This window comes from Stegostoma tigrinum, chromosome 10 (assembly GCF_030684315.1).
Source record: "Stegostoma tigrinum isolate sSteTig4 chromosome 10, sSteTig4.hap1, whole genome shotgun sequence".
Taxonomy (NCBI): Eukaryota; Metazoa; Chordata; class Chondrichthyes; order Orectolobiformes; family Stegostomatidae; genus Stegostoma; species Stegostoma tigrinum.
The window spans coordinates 79,774,475-79,794,586 of NC_081363.1; the positions used below are offsets into that span (position 1 = coordinate 79,774,475).

The following is a 20,112-nucleotide window of genomic DNA, read 5'->3' on the forward strand; positions in this document are numbered from 1 at the left end:
CACATAGGTGCATCATTGACACTTCACTGTACCTTAGTCTAAGTAACCCTTCTTCACCATTACAAACTTCTGCCAGAGGTTCCATTACACTAGAAGTAACTTATAGAATGGAAACTAATTACATGATTTGAGGTTTTAAGAACATGTGAAATAACAACAATGCCACATAGATCTTAGAATCTGATCTACTATTCAATAAGATCATAACTGAACTTTTACATTAGCTCCACCTTCCTGTCCTAACCCAATGTCCCTGACTCTCTTCATGCTGAGTAATGTCAGTTTCAGTCTTGAATATATTCAATAACTGAGCATCCAGAGTCCCTGTAGTAGAAAACTCCAAAGATTCACAATCATGAATAAAGAATTCATTCTTCTTCAAATCTCTAAATAGTCAATCCCTCATCCTGAGACTTAGGCCTTTAATTCTTTCCGCTGGGTAAACAACTATGTGTCAACTGAGAGGCCCTCTAAAAATGTATATATATTGCAGTAAGAAAACCTCTCCTGTTCCTAAACTCACCAGAATCAAAGCTCAGTCTACTGCTACTCATAGGACAACTTTCTCATCACACGATTATGCTAAAATATGGCTGGGAGGTACTCTTGACCTCATCGTCCTGGTCAAGGAGGAGGGAAAGCATCTGGAGGATCTCAGAGATGTCATAATTGTGATCATTTTCCAGAAAGGAGACAGGTCCAAGCGTGGAAATTACAGAGGGATATATCTACTGTCTGCCATGAGGAAGGTCATTGCATGAATCCTCCTCAACCACTTTCTGCCAGTGGCTGAAAATCTCCTTCCCGAGACTCAATGCAGCCTCCACCCATCAAAAGGGACAATGGAAACAATTCTCAGTACATGACAAATCCAGGAAAAGTTTAGGGAACAGCACCAAGTGCTGTACACGGCCTTCTTCAATCAGCACAAATCTCTGACAATGGTGAGGGATATCCTCTTCAAGCTCGGCCACCTGTGGAAATCCGTCACCGTTCTCCGTCTGCTTCAGAATGATTTGCAAGCTGTAACCCTTAAAAATGGATCCACCACAGATTTAATACATGTGCAAACAGGGATCAAGTAGGGCAGCATCAACACACCACTGCTGGTCTCCATCTCTATGAAGCTGCCCGTCAGAGTGGGGCTAACCTACAGCACAAACAGGAAATTGTTCAACCTTCATTGCCTGCAGGCCAGAACCAAGACCACCCCAATCTCTGTCATCAAGTTAATCGAGTTACAGTATGTAGATCACGCTTGTGTTTGTGCACATTGGAGGCCATGCTGTGAACCAACACCATCATATTCACCGAGGCATTCAAGAGACTAGGCCTTATAGTAAATATCCAGAAAACAAAGGTTCTCTACAAGCCTGCTCCCGCCACACAACAGGGCCTCTGACCAGCAAACCCATGGTGACAATATGGCTCATTTCCCATATCTCGGTATCCTTTTCTTACTGTGAGCTATGACATTGACAGTAAAATTGAACATTGGCTCCAATGCACCAGTACAGCTTTTGGATGCCTGAGGAACAGAGTGTTCAAAGTTCGAGACCTGAAACCCAGCACAAAGTTCATGGTCAACGGAGCAGCTGTGGACCCCACCCTCCTGTATGTACCGAAAACATGGACAATGTTCAGCCTGAAGTTCTCACCAGGGCTGCCTTTGCAAAATCCTGCAAATCCACTGGCAGGATAAGTGAACTAAAGTGGGTGTTCTCCCTCACAACCCTAGTGTTAAGGCACTGCTGCGATGAGCAAGCAATATTGTCTGTATGCCCAGATATAAGACACCCTAAACAAGCGTTCTACTCCTAGCTCCACAGTGGTAAGTGAACACCAGGAGGGCAGAGAAATTGTTACAGATACCTGATCGCTCCCATCTACATACCTTCTCAAACAGCACCTGGTCCGCTATGGCAGAGTCTGCAGCTCCAGGATTGGACGATTCAACCAACGCATATACCGCCCCCAAGTGCAAGGATGTTATCCTCAACCCTGAGGGACTGCAAAAAGAGAACTACTATGCCTCATATGGCAACCCTGTCATGACAGAATGGTGGTAGTGTAAGGCAAGGACACTGCATTGTTTCCGAGATAAGAAACCCAAAATGGTACATTGTACTCTGGTGTCTTCAGATCAAAGCCTTAGAGTTGCATCTAACCTTTCTTACTCTTACCTTTTTTATGGGTAAACTCGACAAACATTTGCTTTCCTGTTATATTCATTTAGAATATGTTACAAAACTATAACTTATTCAATGATTGAAATATGTATGTTTGTGTACGTTTTGAGATCTATAATAGATTCCCTAAACCCAAATATATCGCCATGGGCGAAGATTGAGAATTTTATAGCCACGGCTAAATCAACATGTCTGCGCAAAATTGATGGAATATGGAGCTGATCGGCCTTCTTCGTATTGTTACTTTTCACTATAACTGCCAACTGATAAAAAGTCAGAATGCAAACGTAGGTTTGTGCCGTGGAAATATCTTCAAGAAAGGTTAAATGACTTTAGGCGGGCAAGATAAAACCCAGGATCAACATCATCTCGTTTAATCACACACGGGCATCTCAAAAAAAACATTCACGGTCCATGACGCCTTTGACGGACCGCCGACACATCCCAACGTGACGGCGGAATAGCGATCGCAAAGGAGTGGTGTACTTTATTATTTTCAAGATGGAAGAACAACGTTTGGCAAACGAAGGTGCACATGCACACACGAACCACTATATGCATGGAGGTGACTTGTGTGTAGGTGCTGGGCGCGGTCTGCCGTTTTGCTGCCTGGTGAATAAGCAGCGTGAAGAGCTGCAATAGGTTTGTGGCAACGCTGCCAGGATTGTTCCAGCGCAAGTGCTTCCGACCCTGGTACAAAACGCTCTTCCCCCACCAACAGCCGGTCTATCTGCTGGGGAGGGGAGGTGAAATGACTTGCATCCCCCATCACCATGGGTCTCCGTGCCGCTGCAGCGTTAACCTGTTGCAGAATCCTCCGGGATTGCTACATTTAGACCTAGGGAGGTACACATGCGCACAAGGACCCAGCAATCCCTTTACGCCTCCTCCGTCCTCGAGGCAGCGAGGTTCGCCCCAAATCCAGCGTCAACCCCCAAACAACCCCACCTCCGCGCACGCGCCTCATGGGCCGTGAGGGCTTCGGGCCCATCCCGGGCCGCGCATGCGTGCCGGCGTGAATGCTGCGGGGCGTCGCAAGGGGAAGGGGGAAAACGTCGGCGCAGGTACAGGCGCAGGAGCCGCCGCCACCCAAACGGCCCACGGCGCACGCGCGGTACCGCCGCAAACGTCAGTGCGCACGCATGTGTCGAGCCGTTAGGTCACACGCAGGGCTATGTGTTGGAGCGGAAGAAACATAAGTCACTGGTGGTGTGGGAGGGGGTGGTCGTGTCAACGGGACAGTCGTGACAGTGTAGGGGTTTTGGGGGAGGGGGAGGAGAGAGCGATGAGAAAACATAACACAGATTGAGGGGGTGGTTGCGATTAGTATTTTTCTCCCTCCAACCAAACCCGCTTCAGTTTCGCTCTCGGCGCGGTGTCGTGCGCGAAGGAGGTGAAGAAGCCGGGGTGCGCGGGGTGCAGGCTGAGCCCACGGAGGGCGTGAGTTGGGCGCGCGCCGGAGATTTTCGTTTCTTCGCCGCACGCGCGCGGCCTCTCCCGCCCGACTCCTCCACCTTCCCGAGGTGCAACGGTCGACGGGCGGGTGGGCCGTAAGGGGAGAAAAATAAGGCAGGCCCCGAGCACGTGACAGCGTGCCACAAGGAGGCGGCGGCGGTGCCGCCAGCTGCAGCAGCCGGACGACGGAGAGGGAGGGGGGGTTGAGAGCAGGGAAGTGCTTGGGGGCGGCGAGATCAGGTCCGGGCAGCCTCCCCGAGGCAGAGGGCAGTGTAAGGCAAGCGTGAGATCAGAAAAAGGGGAGAAGCGTGCGGGGTTGGGGTACTGAGAGGGCAGGAAGTCGGCCATCAGGGAGGAGCTGCAGAAATTAGCACCTCAGTGGCAGCCGCGCTTCCATCGGAGTCCTGGAAAGGGCAGGCTCGGCATGAGGGGTATCCCTCATGCACCTCCTCTTTCACGGGACGAGTCTCTTTTCTTCCAGGGTAATTGAGAGGGCAGGGTAAAGTAGGTGACATCGAAGGGGTGGATTGTCCCTGGCCTCGACTCCACTCTGAAAGCCCACAGGCTGCAAGCAGTCAAGTTTTTTTGGCGGCGGGGGGGGGGAGCTGGGTAAACATCGAGGCTCAGCCAGTACAGCGGAGGTAGTGAAGTGCCATCGGCGGGAGAGGATTTATTTTATTTTGTACCCGTCTCGCCCGGTGCTCCAGGATCTTCCACCGGAGCGGGGGAGAGCGGCACGTTGGAACTGGGCTTGCAGGACGCAGAGCTGAGCACCGGCCTTTCTCTCTCACGCGAAATGGGTAAGAAGGTCTGACTTTTAAACCTCAGCAACGCCTTGCTTTTTCAACTCCCGAATGTTTAAATGGTACGGAACGTGTTCAGCTTTCCGGTGTCAACATCGCCCGGGAGGAGGAGCCGGACCGCTTGTTTTCCCACTGGCGATTTCATCCGGAGAGAAGCGCCAGACAATAAAAACCCTTTTTGTTGTTGTTGATGCCTCCCGTGCGCTTTTGCTTGTAAAGGCATGGCGGGAGTTTGCATTTCCTGCCGATTTCTTTTTTGTTGTTAAAGCAGCGTGGTTTGTACCTGTAAATCGAGAGGCTTGTTGTTTGATCGGGGAGATCCTGTGTACCGCGGGATTGAAGTGCTCTGGGAGGGGGCCGAGGGGAGCTGGGCTTAAAGTGTGAAGCCCGCGATCTGAGCTGAGGCGGTTCTCTAGGACGAATGCGATCAGCAGCATCTTCCAATCTCGACACGTGTGGAATGGATCCACCCAGGCCCGGGCTCACAACAGCCCCAGGACAGCCTCAAATTCCCAATGTACACAGTCCTGGGCAGGCTGCTATTGGCGGCGGGTTTGTTGGTTTGTTTCTGTTTTGGGGACGGATTTCTCTCTCTTCCCCCGTCTCTTTTGCAGTTGACTAAACTCCGCTTGCCCGCATTCCTGTCTTTAAGTTGGAGTGTTTGCTCACCTTATGATTGAAAGGAACAGGCGCTACAGCGAAGGGAGTTGAAGAGAATATTCCCGAATTAACACGGTCAGTTATGCGCCCCTTTTGAGGAAAAGAACGAGATGGGGTTTACCCAACCTCCATGACTGTTAAATTGGAGGAGGTCGATCCACTGACCCCAAGATTGGGGGGGTGTGACCTAGGCTGTAATGCCCATGGTTGGCAGCAGAGGTGTCATGAGCTCTGATTCCCATGTTTGGCGTTAGGCAGTTCAGGGCTTCAAGTTGTTCTGGCCTCTGATCCAAACGGATTTGGATTGTGGGATATTCAGGTATTTCATCCCTAGGGTTTTGTGGTGTAGAATCTCTGGGTTTTGGGGTGTAAGATGTTCTGGTTAGTGAACCATAGGTTTTGATATCAGATCATCAGACCTCTAATCCCCAAGGTTTTGGTGGCATGGAATGTTCTGGTCTCTGATAACCAGGGCTTTAGGAAATGAAATGTCCTGGTAATTGATTTTCACAGTTTTGGGATGGAGGATGTTCTGGCCTCTTTACTGGGATTTGAAATACTTGATATATTGATTTTAATTTTTCAAAATCGAATAGATTCAGGGAAGGTTCCTTTAGATTGGAAAGTAGCTAATGTAACTCCTTTTATTATCTAGGCAGAGAGGCAGAAAGCAGGAAATGACAAGTCATTTAGCTTAACTGTCATGTGCCAAATCTCAGAAGCTGTTATTAAAGATTGTAGAATGGGCCCAAATAAAGTTCAGGGTAATCAAGCAGAGCCAACATCGTCATGTCAAAGGGAAATCATATTTAACTAAATTTATTGAAATTTTTTAAAAGAGGTAACACATGCTAAAGACAAAGGAGATCAGTGGATGTACTGATTTGGATTTCCAGAAAACATTTGAGATGCCACATCAAAGGTTATTATGGAAAATGAAACTTCATGGTGTAAAAGGTAACATACTTGGCATGGATAGAGGATTGGCTTGCTAACAGTAAGCAAACAGTAGGAGTAAGTGGATGTTTTTTAGAACAAGTGGTGTGTCACAGTGTTCAGTGCTTAAGCATCAACCGATTACACTTATTCAATGATTTGGATGATGGGTTCAAAGGTATGGTATTGGAGTTTGTTGATGGCACAGTTATTTAGGGAAGTGAGTTGTAAAGAGGATATAAGGACCCTACAAAGGGATATAGGTTAGGGGGATGAGTTAGCTCTGGCTGAATGCTGGTGATGGATGCTAGAGTCTTGGTTCATTTTCTGCAGTTGTTTAGATTACAATGAAAGTCTCTTCTTCACAACCACTCCCCTCACCTGAGGTTTGGTAACCCTAGGGTTAAACTATCACCACTTCTCTGCTTGTAATGAGAGAGCAACCCCATGGTCTGGTAGGACTGTACCAGTGGGCCAAGATCCAGCAAATAGAGTATACTGTGGGAATGTGTGAAATTGTCTGTTTAGCTGAAAGAATAAAAAAGGAAGCATATTATCAAGATCGTGAGAAGTTACAGAGCTCTGAGATGCAGAAGGATCTGGGTGTCCTAGTGTATGAATCTCAGCAGGTTAGTATGCAGGAACATCAAGAAATCAGGAAAGCTGATCTTATGGTTCATTGTGACCTGAATTAAATGAGGTTATGCTTCAGCTGAACATGAGCATTACATTGTGTTCGTGAGACTTCATCGAGAATGCTGTTCAGTACTTGTACTTGTGGAATGTTAATGAGTTGGAAGCAGTTCGGAGAAGGTTAACTAGACTACAGTCCACTACTGAGTGGATTGCTTTGAGTAAAGGCTTGACAGCCTAGGCCTATATTCTTTTGAGTTTTGAAGAGTCAGAGGTAACTTGATTGAAACGTAAGATCCTGAGGGACTCCACAAAGTGGATGTTGAAAGCATGTTTCCTCTTGTGGGAGAATCTAGAACGAGGGGCCATACTTTAAAAGAAAGGGGTGCCCATTGAAAATAGACTTGAGGAAGCATGTTTTCTGAGGGTTGAAGGTCTTTGGAATTCCCTTCCTCAAAAGTGGATGCCGAATCTTTTAAATATTTTTAAAGGCTGAAATAGGTTCTTGAATACAAAATGGGGGAAAGATTATCAGGGATGTGCAGGAACGTTGAGTTGAGGCGAAAATCAGATAAGCCATGATCTTATTGAATGGAGGACAGGTTCAAAGGGCTGGCTAGCCTCCTGTTATTCCTTGTGCCCATTTTCGTGATCCACAGGATTTTCGCGTTCAGATCTCTGATTCCTTTCTCCATGCTTCCCCGCCAACATTAACCCCCCCCACTCCGCCCCACCCTACGCAGGTTTTGAGGATGTGGGATGTTTTGTTTTCTGACCCCTGGGGTTTTGAGGATGTGGAATATTCCAGTCTCTGATCCCCGGGGTTTTGGGGGTGTGAGATGCGCTGGTCTCTGATCCCCCGGGGTTTTGGGGGTGTGAGATGCTCCGGTCTCTGATCCCTCCCGCCCCGCTGTTGATTCTTTTCCTGAGCGACAATCAATGGAGCTAAGTTCAGGGCTACTCGGCCTCGCTCCCTTACCCGCCGCCTCCGAAAGGAGCTCAGGGGGTCACGGTCGGGCTGTCAAAGGTCCAAAGATCGGGGGGGACCGAGATGAGTGGAGTTCGGCGCCAAATCGGATCGGGGAGCTCGATTGAAGCGGTCTGAGGCGGCAACAACTCGTTCACGTGGTAGGGGGAAAAAGGGTGATATCGGGTTGATGATAGAATATGTCCCGGCAGGATACCTGCCACCGACCCAGCCTCAGTCCTTTCGGTAACTGCCTGGGTCAGCCAGCTCTTGGGCCCTTAAGGATCCGCAGACCCAAACTCTGCCTGTGCGAGACAGGATGAATCGAGCGCGGCATGATGTGTGCCGATTCAAACCCTACTCAATCAGTATACTCCTTAGGGGCAGTGTAGCTTCCATGTGTTTCCTGTGGTCCGTACAGGTTAATCTGATACTGCTGAACCAGGATTAATTGCTTTTGCACCGTGAATAATCAGGTATATGCAAATAGTATTTATACAGTTTGAAAGCAAGCAGGAATAAATATATTGCAGACGGAGACTGAATTATATTATTGGGTAATTGTGACATTTGTAGACGCAGGATTGGGCTGAATTGTGGCTTGTGTATATACGTATAAAAAGTAAGCATTTGAAGGAACCACAGCAACAAAATCGACCACAACCTGCTCTTCTCAAGATTATCTTTTTACTTTGTAATTTTTATTACAACGCCCCAATATTTTGAGGTAACATACAAATACTTTCTGACTTCTTTGCAACAGATAAATAAACTTTGGTTGCAGGAGTTTTTTTATAACATCCCAAAACTCAAACTTCCCTGTTTCAAACAATGCTTAATAGTTTGGAAAGTGGACATGAACCTGACTTTTATTATTATTATATGCATTTCATGTTCTATTACTAAGCATACTTGCACTAATTGGGAAATGATTAAAATTGCATGTAAATTCATAGTGTAAATGGAGTCCAACGATTTTGATTAACAATAACAATTGTTGTACAGCAGCACCTTTTTAACGTGTAAATGCCCTGAGGGACTGCATTGGATGTTTATCAGACAAATAAAATGAAATCAATCCAGGAGATATAAGAACAGGTGTTTAAATTTAAAAAAAATACTCTGGATGCTGGAGATGTGAAATACACACACACAGAAATTACTGGAGAAACTCAGCAAGTCTGGAGCATCTGTGGAGATGAAAATGTTTGATCGTTTAAAGATCCTGTGAGCCTTCTTCAGAAAGAAGAGAAGTTGCCAGAAAAACTCAGCAGGCCTGATAGTATTTGTGGAGAGGAATCGGAGTTCCTGTTTTGGGTCCAATGACCCTTCTTCAGAATTGTGTTTTTTCCCCTCTGCGTATGCCGCCAGACGCATTGAGTTTCCCCAACAATTTCTGTTTGTTTCTTTAAATTCTTAAATTTTAAGAGATTTGAAGGAGGAGAGAGGCAGAGACATTTTTGAGAACCTGCTGGTGATAAGGCCTTGAAAGCTGAAGGCAAACCAGCCAATGGTGCCAAAATAAATTACGAATATGCAAGAGACCCAGAAATGGATCTCCTTTTATTCATTTTTGTGTATGAAATTATATGCCATCTTTGTTTATTTTAAGTTTACAATAAGTAACCAGAAAGATTCTGCAAGAATTTATTTTCAATTTGTGTATAACTGAAAACGTTTAGGAACGAGTTGCAGATTTGAATTTAATTTGGGTGGTGGTATCAAATGATTTTGGCATATATGTAGATTTATAGGTGCTTGGGAGAAATTTGCTGGAATCTGACAGTTTTGGCTAGTTCCTGAGCAATCTTTGGATGATCATGACTGAAGTACTATGATGTCTATTTGAGATGGATACACAAAATATAGATTATGGAGTTAGGTGTGAAATTCAAACAATTTATAATTTCCCTGCATAATTGATGATCATGGCCCGTTTAAACCTTAGTGTGTTGCGGCTGCTCCAGCAGAGACAATTGTACATTTCGTTGGTGTATGTACTGTTAATGTGCCAAGGCTGCAATTTGTAACTTTTCTCATTATATGTGCATATTTGTGTTAATATTTCAAATATAACATCTAGAAAATTATTAGAAAATAGTGTAACTTTTGCGATATTTGTAAACTTTATAGAATTAAAATATGAGTTCGAATTTTTTTGTATATCTGGATATTTTCAGAAAGTTTTATCCCTTCGAAACTCTGGTTGAATCTGATGATATTGTTTGAGTGTTAAACATAATTTCAGTATAGCTATGTTTTAACAGCCATGGAGGTCAAGCTTTGATACATTCCACTAGGACAGTGTTTGCATTTGAGTTTTTTGTTTTGTTATCAGCCTGACTTCAGATGCTGCAAGTTCTGTGCAACTAATTGCTTGTGACCTGAAATGTGAATGGAGAATCTATTTTGGCTCAGGGTTGGAAAGTAATAAACACAAGTTAATTTGTACTGAGATAACAAGGTGTAGAGCTGGATGAACACAGCAGACCAAGCCGCATCAGCGGAGCAGAAAGGCTGACGTTTTGGGCCTAGACCCTTCTTCAGAAATGGGGAAGGGGAGGGGAGATCTGAAATGAATAGGGAGTGGGGTGTGTGGGAGGTAGGCGGATAGAAGATGGATAGAGGAAAGGTAGGCGGAGAGGGGACAGACCAGTCAGAGGTGGGGGGACCCAGTAAAGGTGAGTGTAGGTAGGGAGGAGATAGGTCAGTCCAAGGAGGAAGGACAGGTCAAGGGGACGGGATGAGGTTAGGAGGTAGGAGATGGGGATGGGGCTTAAGGTGGGAGGAGGGATAGGTGGAGGGGAGGACAGGTTAGGGAGGTGGGGACAGGCAGGGCTGGTTTTGGGATGTGATAGGGGGAGGGGAGATTTTGAAGCTTGTGGAGCCCAAATTGATACCATTGGGCTGTAGGGTTCCCAAGCAGAATATGAGTTGCTGTTTCTGCAAACTTCAGGTAGCGTTGTGGTGGGACTGCAGGAGGGACATTCGTCTGTGGAATGGGAGGGGGAGTTGAAATGATTTGTGTCTGGGAGGTGCAGCTGTTTAGTGCGAACTGAGCGTAGGTGTTCTGCAAAGCGATCCCCAAGCCTCCGCTTGGTTTCTCCGATGTGGAGGAGGCCACAACGGGAACAGTGGATACAGTATACCACATTAGCAGATGTGCAGGTGAACATCTTGATGCGGAAAGTCTTCTTGGGGCCTGAGATGGGAGTGAGGAGGGAGGTGTAGAGGCACCACCTGCAACTGCAGGGAAAAGTGCCAGGTGTGGTGGGGCTGGAGGGGTGTGTGGAGCGGACAAGGGAGTCACAGAGAGAGTGATCCCTCCTGAAAGCAGTTAAGGGTGGGGAGGGAAAAATATCTTTGGTGTTGGGGTCAGATTGCAGATGGAGAAAGCGTTGGAGGATGAAGTGTTCGATCCAGAGGTTGGTGGGGTAGTATGTGAGGCCGAGGGGTATTCTGTTTTGGTTGTTGTTGCGGGGAGGGGGTGTGAGGGATGAGTTGCGGGAAATGCGTGAGACACGGTCGAGGGCGTTCTCAGCCACTGGGGGGTGCGGAGGCGGGGGCGGGGGGAGGGGGGTTAGTTGCGGTCCTTGAAGATCTGAGATGTACGAGTGGAATGCCTCATCCTGGGAGCAGATTTGGCGAAGGTGAAGAATTGGGAATAGGAGATGGCATTTTTGCAGGAAGGTAGGTGGGAGGTGTATTCTAGGTAGCTGTGGGAGTCAGTGGGCTTGAAATGGATATCAGTTCCTAGGTGGTTGCCGGAGATGGGGAGAGAGAGAGAGAGAGAGAGAGAGAGAGAGAGAGGTCTAGGAAGGATGGAGAGAGGTATTAGAGATGGCCCAGGTGCACTTAAGGTTGGGGTGGAAGGTGTTGGTGAAGTGGATGAACTGTTCGAGCACCTCGTGGGCGCATGAGGTGGCGCCGATACAGTCATCAATGTAACAGAGGAAGAGGGGGGTTTAGGGCCAGCGTAGGTACTGAAGCGGGATTGTTCCATGTAACCATTTCTGCAAACCATTTCAACTTCCCCTCCCATTCCGCAGATGACATGTCCCTCCTGGGCCTCCTGCAGTGCCACAACGATGCCACCCGAAGGTTGCAGGCACAGCAACTCACATTCCACTTGGGAACCCTGCGGCCCAATGGTATCAATTTGGACTTCTCAAGACTCAAAATCTCCCCTTCCCTTACCATATCCCAAAACCAGCCCGGCTCGTCCCCGCCTCCCTAAGCTGTCCTCCCTCCCACCTATCGCCCCCTCCTGCCTCAAGCCCCACCCCCATCTCCTACCAACTAACCTCATCCTGCCCCCTTGATCGGTCCTTCCTCTCTGGACTGACCTATACCCTCCCTAGCACCTCACCTACACTCACCTTTACTGGCTCCATCCGCACCTCTTTGACCGGTCGGTTTCCTCACCACCTGTCTTCTCCTCTATCCATCTATCTGCCTCTCCCCGTCTCCCTATTTATTTCAGATCCTCCTTCCCCTCCCCCATTTCTGAAGAAGGGTCTAGGCCCAAAATGTCAGCCTTCTCTGCTGCTTGGCCTGCTGTGTTCATCCAGCTCGACATCTTGTTACCTCAGATTCTCCAGCATCTGCAGTTCCTACTATCTCTGAAACTAACTTACCTCCTGCAGTGCCACAATGATGACACCCGAAGGTTGCAGGAACAGCAACTCATATTCCGCTTGGGAACCCTGCAGCCCAATGGTATCGATGCGGACTTCACCAGCTTCAAAATCTCCCCTTCCCCCACTGCATCCCAAAACCAGTCCAGTTCATCCACTCCCCCCACTGCACCACACAACCAGCCCAGCTCTTCCCCTCCACCCACTGCATCCCAAAACCAGTCCAACCTGTCTCTTCCTCTCACCCATCCCTTCCTCCCACCCCAAGCCGCACCTCCATCTCCTACCTACTAACCTCATCCCACCTTGACCTGTCTGTCTTCCCTGAACTGACCTATCCCTTCCCTACCTCCCCACCTATACTCTCCTCTCCACCTATCTTCTTTTCTCTCCATCTTCGGTCCGCCTCCCCCTCTCTCCCTATTTATTCCAGAACCCTCACCCCATTCCCCCCCTCTGATGAAGGGTCTAGGCCCGAAACGTCAGCTTTTGTGCTCCTGGGATGCTGCTGGGCCTGCTGTGTTCATCCAGCCTCACATTTTATTATCTTATACTAATACCTTTTCTGATACTGGGGAGTAGTATGTACTCTTTAAAAAAAAATTATTGAAGAGATGGCTTACACAGAGGTTATTAATTATGCCATTTTGATACTGAATGTTTTTATTATATATAAATTGAAGTTCTGGAGTAACTTAGTAGGTTTGGCAGCATCTGAGGAAACAGAAATTTTCAAGTATAATATGACTTCTTTGGAACTGAAGAGAAAAACAGAAAAGTGGTATAGTTGACACTGTAGAAAAAGGAGGGGACGTGCAAACTGAATGGAAGGAATAAAACTGGAGGGTGAGCAAGAATAGAGAGCATAGATGTTACAAATAAAAGGGGTAATAAAACGGGACAGAAGTTCATGAGGTTGTCAAACTCTGTTGAATCAGCCAGTTCACAGCCTTCTGAAGTAGAGAATGGTGCTGTTCCTCAGCTTTTATTGGGCACTGCTGCAGTGGACCTCGGTCAGAAATTACAACACAAAAGCAAGATGGCCAGAAGGTTGGGATCATTCTTAAAAATTGAGTGAGTTTTGCGAAGCAGTCATCTGATCATCGTTTGCTCTCCACAATGTACCATGCTGTGAGCAATGAATATAGAATCCCTATCTGGATGGATTGTTTGAGGCTCTGGACAGTGGAGCTAGAGGGGCATGTTACACCATCTGCAGTTGCATGGAAAGGTTGTTATGTCAGGGGGATGAGGTGTTGTGATTGCAGAGAGGAGAGAACTATGGTGCCAGGAAGGGAATGGTCCCTTCAGATTGTTGACAGGGGAGGGGAAGTTGCTTCTAAAAAGTGGCTTCATGTTAATGATGGTGGGAATGCTTTGAATATGAAGACTGGATGAAAAGTGAGGTCAGGGAGGGAAGGGGAAGGGATGACCGCAGAAATGCCGTAAATGGTTCAGGTACAGTAGAAGGCCTTGTCACTCTTACGGGCGTCCTTTGTTCAGGAACAAGAAAGATCTGATGGAAGCACAATTGTAGAATGTGGTATCACTGCAGCAGTTGCAATGGTGAGTGGAGTGGAATGGAATTCTTAGAGGAAGCCAGATGTGAGGAAGTATAGCGAGGTAGGTGTGGGAGTCGGTGGGTTTGTATTGAAACTCGTGAACAGCCTATCCTTGAAATACAGACAGACACCAAAGAAGGGAAGAGTCTAAGATCAAACGTGTGCAGGTAATAAGAGTGGAAATTGGAAGCACAGTTGACTTATTTTTCGCCAGTTCCAGATTAGAACAGGAAGTGGCACCAATTTAGTCATTGACTTACTGGGTAAAAAGAGTTGAGAGAGGGCCCAAGTAGGACTGCAACAAGGAATGTTTCACAAACCCCAGAAAATGCGGGCTTATTTCAGGGGGCCAATGTGTGTGTCCATGGCCATGCCTTTATTTGGATGAAGGGAGATAAGTTAGAGGAGAAATTATTTGAGAGAACAAATTCAGCTTGGCTGTGTGGTGGATGAGCGCAGATCAAGTCTCCATACAAGGAAGAATCAGAGAGCCCTCAAACCACCATTGTAGGGATAGGACTGTAGTGATTGGATTTTCATTGTGAAAAGGGGTTGGTTAGGACCAGGAAACTGGAAATATATTGTAGGGTATCAGAAGCATCTCAGATATACATGGGAAGAGACTGGACAAGGGAAGAAAAAACAGTCAAGTTCAGGAGAGTTAAATACAGTGGGGCAGGGCCTGGAAGAAATGATAGGTGTTCCAGGACTTTTGTTTGTGGAATCTTTCCATGTTATTCCCTAGTTACAGGGCCTTCAGACTAATTGATGTTCAACATTGGCTTGTTGGCTTCTGTGTGACTTTTTAGCGCACTGGGTTCATTTCTGTTTTGTCACACATTGTCATGGTTCAAGAAGCATCCTGGGGAATTTTGAATACTGGGCATCTGACACCCTGCTTTATGGATCCAGAAGATATCAGGCAACTTAATTAGGGACAAAGAACAAAGAAAATTACAGCACAGGAACGTGCCCTTTGGCCCTCCAAGCCTGCGCCAATCCAGATACTCTATCTAAACTTGTCACCTATTTTCCAAGGAGCTGTACCCCTCTGCTCCCTGTCCATTCATGTATCTGTCTAGATGCATCTTAAATGACACAATTGTGCCCGCCGCTACCACCAGGCACCCACCACCCTCTGCTGAAAGAACTTGCCACGCATATCTCCCTTAAACCTTGGCCCCTTCACCTTGAAATTGTGACCCCTCGTAATTGAGTCCACCACTCTGAGGGGGATAAAAGCTTCTTGCTGCCCACCCTGTCTGTTACCTCTCTTGATTTTGTAGACCTCAATCAGGTACCCCCTCAATCTCCATCTTTCTAATGTAAATAATCCTAATCTATTCAACCGCTCTTCATAGCTAGCACCCTCCGTACTAGGCAATGTCCTGGTGAACCTCCTGTGCACTGTCTGCAAAGCATCCACATTCTTTTGGTAATGCGACGACCAGAACTCTGTGTAGTATTCCAAATGTGGTCGAACCAAAGTCCTATACAACTGTAACATGACCTGCCAACTCTTGTACTCAATACCCTGTCTGATGAATGAAAGCATGCTGTATGCCTTCTTGACCACTGTATTGACCTGCGTTGCCACCTTCAGGGTACACTGGACCTGAACACCCAGATCTCTCTCTGATCCATATCAGAAAAATGGATCCAACCAAAGAATATGCAGGCAACATACAGCGACATAACTTTTCACACCTTAACCTGGAAGGTTCCCATTTAGTATCAAGATTCACTGTATGGCAACTGATGAACGTTAATTTGAGCTGAGAGTTAGAGTTCTTTGGAAACATGGGATTGTGATCTGCCGCCATTGGATACAGAGAAATTAGGAATGAGTCCCTGATGGAATTTTGTTTGACGCTGTAAATATTTTTGTTTCTATCTTACAGGGTGGTAGATGGGCCTCTCTTGACGACAGGTTTGGATGTCTGTTTTTCTCTCTCTATCTTGTTCTGTCTCGGATGAGTTTTGACCTCCAAAACAATATGGAGAAACAGCAGTTAGTATATACAAAACAGGAGACCAACACCTCCCCAAACTCAGGTACTCCTGCTGCATATTTTGTCATTCTGAAGCAGGCACCTGGCAGTGGCGGCACTGAGCGTAGTATGTTGGTGGCTAAACAAGAACTTGGGGGTGTCCTAGAAAAAAGAAACAAATTGGGACCAGGGAGTGTTCAGCATCCATTCGAATGCCACTCTGGAAATGTCTGTGTCACGTTGGAGAATCAGGAGATGTGGAGTCAGTTTTATAAACGTGGCACAGAGATGATCTTAACAAAACATGGCCGGCGCATGTTTCCAAATTGTAAATTCTGCATATCAGGGCTCGATTCTTCACGAAAGTACATCCTAGTGATGGATATTGCTCCTGTTGACAACCATCGCTACAAATGGAATGGGCGCTGGTGGGAAGTAAATGGCAAAGCAGAACCACATGTGCTTGGCAGAGTGTATATTCATCCCAATTCCCCTTCCAGTGGGAGCTACTGGATGAGACAGCCCATCTCTTTTTATAAACTGAAACTTACCAACAATACTCTAGACCAGGAAGGTCATATAATCCTACACTCCATGCATCGGTATCTACCACGCTTGCATGTTATTCCTACTGACAAACCCACTGATGTAATTCCTCTCAATGGCCCAAACGTACTCACCATCACTTTCCCACAGACCGAGTTTGTGGCTGTGACTGCTTATCAGAACATAAAGATCACACAACTGAAGATTGACTTCAATCCGTTCGCTAAGGGCTTTCGGGATGATGGGCTGAACAGTAGGCCCATGCGGGAGTTGAGACACCGAAGCAATGAATCAACTGATGGAGGTTGCAGTGATGATTCTGCTTCTTCCAGAAGTGCGATAATAGACTCCAGTAGACAATACAAAATTAAAAGTGAGGAGCAATCTGAAACTCATTCCAGGCACGGGAAGATGCAAGATGACGTTTGTGCATCTCCAGCTGCAAGTTTTGATGGGGAATTGTATAACACTGATGAAGAGGAAGGGTGCCTGGAAGCTGAGATACCAGGAGCAAGTGAATTTGATTCAAGAATGGCCATGATGCAGAAGAGATCAACTGAAAGGTAAGCAAAGGCTTTGTAAGAACAACAAATCTGCAATACCTCTTTATTTTGACATTTACTTGCTCAAAGCTGTCTATCTTACGACAGCACCATGACCCCTTTTCATTTTACACAAGCATTAAAAATCCGTCTCCTTTTCAGACTCTACGAAGCACTTTTTAATGTTCAAGTAGCTGCGTATTGTCTGTAATGTTCAGATAGTTTGCTTTTTCTTTGCTTCAGCATAATTTGTTCTTGCCAACATGAAAAAAATTTCCTTAGCCCATTTCTTTGCAAATATTTATGAGAATAACAGACAGGTTAAATGCGTTGTCAAAGCTGTGTCAGCGCTCTTCCAAACTTAACCTCAAAGTTTTAAACAGAAACCAAAGAACTATGAATGCTGGAAATTAGAAGCACAAACAGAAATTGCTGGAGAAACTCATCAGGTCTGGCAGCATCTATGGAGCGAAAACAGTTAACGTTTTGAGTCCAGTGACCCTTCTTCAGAACCAATTTCTGTTTTTATTTCTAACCTCAAAGTATCTCCACTGTAATAATGTGACAGTTCCAGTTTTGGCCTGGGTTTTGTGGCTTTACAAATCATCATGCTGAATTACTTTAATCTGAATGTATTCCTGTTGTGAACTAGATTTTGGAGTTCTCAGCTTGTTTTGCTAGGCCCATTACAAGAGAGAAGGTCTAGTCTTCCATAAGAGCATGAGATTTAAACAGGAGATGGATAGTGTCACGATCCATTGGGCTATTAAGTCTCGTGACACCCATCATGTTTCCTTGCACTATTGTGAAAGAGGTTAGCTGGGAATGTTCAACAAAAAGATAGACCTGTTAATTGAGTACAAATCAAATACGTGGTGGATTGGAAAGTAGCAGTATTGCTTGGGGTATGAGATGTTTGTCACTGTAATTGATAATAAATGTAGCCCATTTCAGAGTTACTGTGTTCATGTTTTCAGGATGGCTGTATTAAATAGTAAACATCTATCTTTAGTTTCAGAACATTGAAATTTTCATGTTTGGTGTATAATGCTGAGCAGTTGTTAGTCTGAGGTGGTATTGCCACGCCGCTTGAATTTGTTGCTTTTTAGTAGCTAGAAATAGCACATTGTATCACTTTCTTGAGAAGTTGAGTAAAGTCTAAACAGAGTGGCTCATAAGCAGTATGGTTTACCTGTCAACTCCTGTATATTTTGTTATAACCTCTTGCCCTGCTTCAACAGAATGTTTAGGTGAATACTATTAATCCAATTCATGAATGGTGCCTGGAAAGTTTTTGACAAGTAAGACTCATGGAATTTGAAGTCTCTGTTAAGCAAGCTTATTTCAAATGTAGTTGATCTAATAATTTTACTTCAACCTAGATCGCTTTCACTTGATAGTGGCACTTAATTTCAGTTTTCAAGGCCCTTCTCTTTATTGGCAGGTGGATAAGATCATGTGTCTGAAGTCTTGCCTAACTGTTGTTCAACTTTTCATAGAAAGGGAGTACTACTATATTTGCATGCAACAAAGATAGAATAAAGAACTATTTCAGATAACAAATAAAATAATTGTTTGTCACAAGAAGTTACTTTTATGTACTCTAACTAAAAGGCAAACAGTACAATAGAACATGACACCGGATATATTACCTACCAGTGATATTTGGTGACCACTTTACATATGTGGTACTCTTTCTTTGTAGGTTTATATTGTTCCCTACTGGAAAGCTAGTTGTTGAAGGCTAGTACTGGAGCCAATCTTTACACAGTCTTGTATTTATTTACAAAATGGAACCTTAGAAGCATGAATCTTCTAACAGCACCATCCTGCAGTTTCAGTGCAAGGACCAGCTGAAACAAAATAACTAATTGTGAAACTCTAGTTAATGTCTTCCACCTGCATATAGTTAAGCACATTCATAAACATTTAGGAAATGTGTGGCAGATTCTCAGCATTCCTGGGCAGATGCTTGAAATCACTTGTATACTTTTGCTGAGCACTTTACCTTTATTCTTTGAAAACAATTCAATAAGTGCTTGGTAAGTTGTTTTACCATTGGTGATTTCAACTTAAAAATACTCTTTGCTTTATTTAGCTTAATGTCTGTCTGCACCATGCATACTCCGCATGGTCGTCTTTTGATTGTAATCTCTGGAGATTCTGCCTTGTGCAAAACCTCTGTCTTCATTGAAACCATCTCTAATCACTAAATAATTTAGTGTTCATATCGTTTTGCCTTCTTTAAATGTAACTAAAATCATGTTCCTCCCTGAAATAAAATACGGCTGTTTTGTCTAAAAATCAAAAATGTCTTCTCTTCAGATATTTAACTCAACTTGATATCTGGCACTTCAAGAGCTCCTATCATTCTACTTGTAGTGTTCTTCTCTTCTGAATGGGAGATGGTGTGAAAATGAATTATTTCCTTTGCCCATCAAAAAACTGCCGATTGGAACATTCCTGTTTGTTCACATCAGGATCTAATTTTCTGAATCAAGACTGGATCAGATTTTGCAGTCAGTGGCGAAGGCATGGTAGTCACTACTGCCCTTGAAGAAAACTGTCTACAAAGGTTTAGAGGGATCAAGAGTGTTGACTTGCCCCATATTCCAATTTGAGTTTCAGTATGAGGTTAAAATAAGAGAACAGTGGTATCTGGGAACAGTTGTAGCATCATCAAGTTGAGCAGCCAATCAGATTCAGTAATTCATAAAGCAAATGAAAAACTGTATCAATTTGATTTATTAATTTTACAAGAAAAGAAAGTAAAGGTTGGACATATGGGATTAAAATGGATGTGAAATATCAAACATTGAAAATGTTTAAAGACTTCTGGACAAATAACGGCATTCTACTTTTACACTTAGTTTGGGAGGGAGCGTTAGAAAAGGTGTTCATAAATTTATGACTGGGTATGCTGTTTAAAGATTCAGCTCCATCTCATTCAGCAATGTTTAGAATTTTCAATGGCTTCTTTAAGAATGGTGTGAAAAGTTCATGTCAAACCAGCAAGTCTGCCTTGGTTGTATTTATGAAGACTACACCATTGCACCCTGTGGAGAAGCAGAATCCAAATGCATATGTAGACACTGGAGGTTGTCTGTTTTACATTGTTTAATACCATTATAAACACACTGGGCCTATCACTTGCATTCTTCGTCCTCCATTTTCATGCTGTTTAGGGTTTT

General features: G+C 45.1%; 1 protein-coding gene across 7 annotated transcripts in view; it reads left to right on the plus strand.

The window, feature by feature from the left end:
- Positions 1–3,436: 3,436 nt before the first annotated feature.
- The window catches only part of mgaa (MAX dimerization protein MGA a), a 127,384-nt gene continuing 110,708 nt past the window's right edge, over positions 3,437–20,112 (plus strand). For 5 of the 7 annotated variants that reach the window (XM_048537820.2, XM_048537822.2, XM_059649296.1 and 2 more), the window contains exons 1-2: positions 3,437–4,444; positions 15,744–16,942. In XM_048537820.2, the coding sequence (XP_048393777.2) occupies positions 15,816–16,942 (1,127 nt within the window). In that variant the 5' untranslated portion in view covers positions 3,437–4,444; positions 15,744–15,815. Of the gene's footprint in view, positions 4,445–8,027; positions 8,120–15,743; positions 16,943–20,112 lie in introns of those variants that run through there. The other 2 variants (XM_048537821.2, XM_059649299.1) reach the window with 2 other exon arrangements.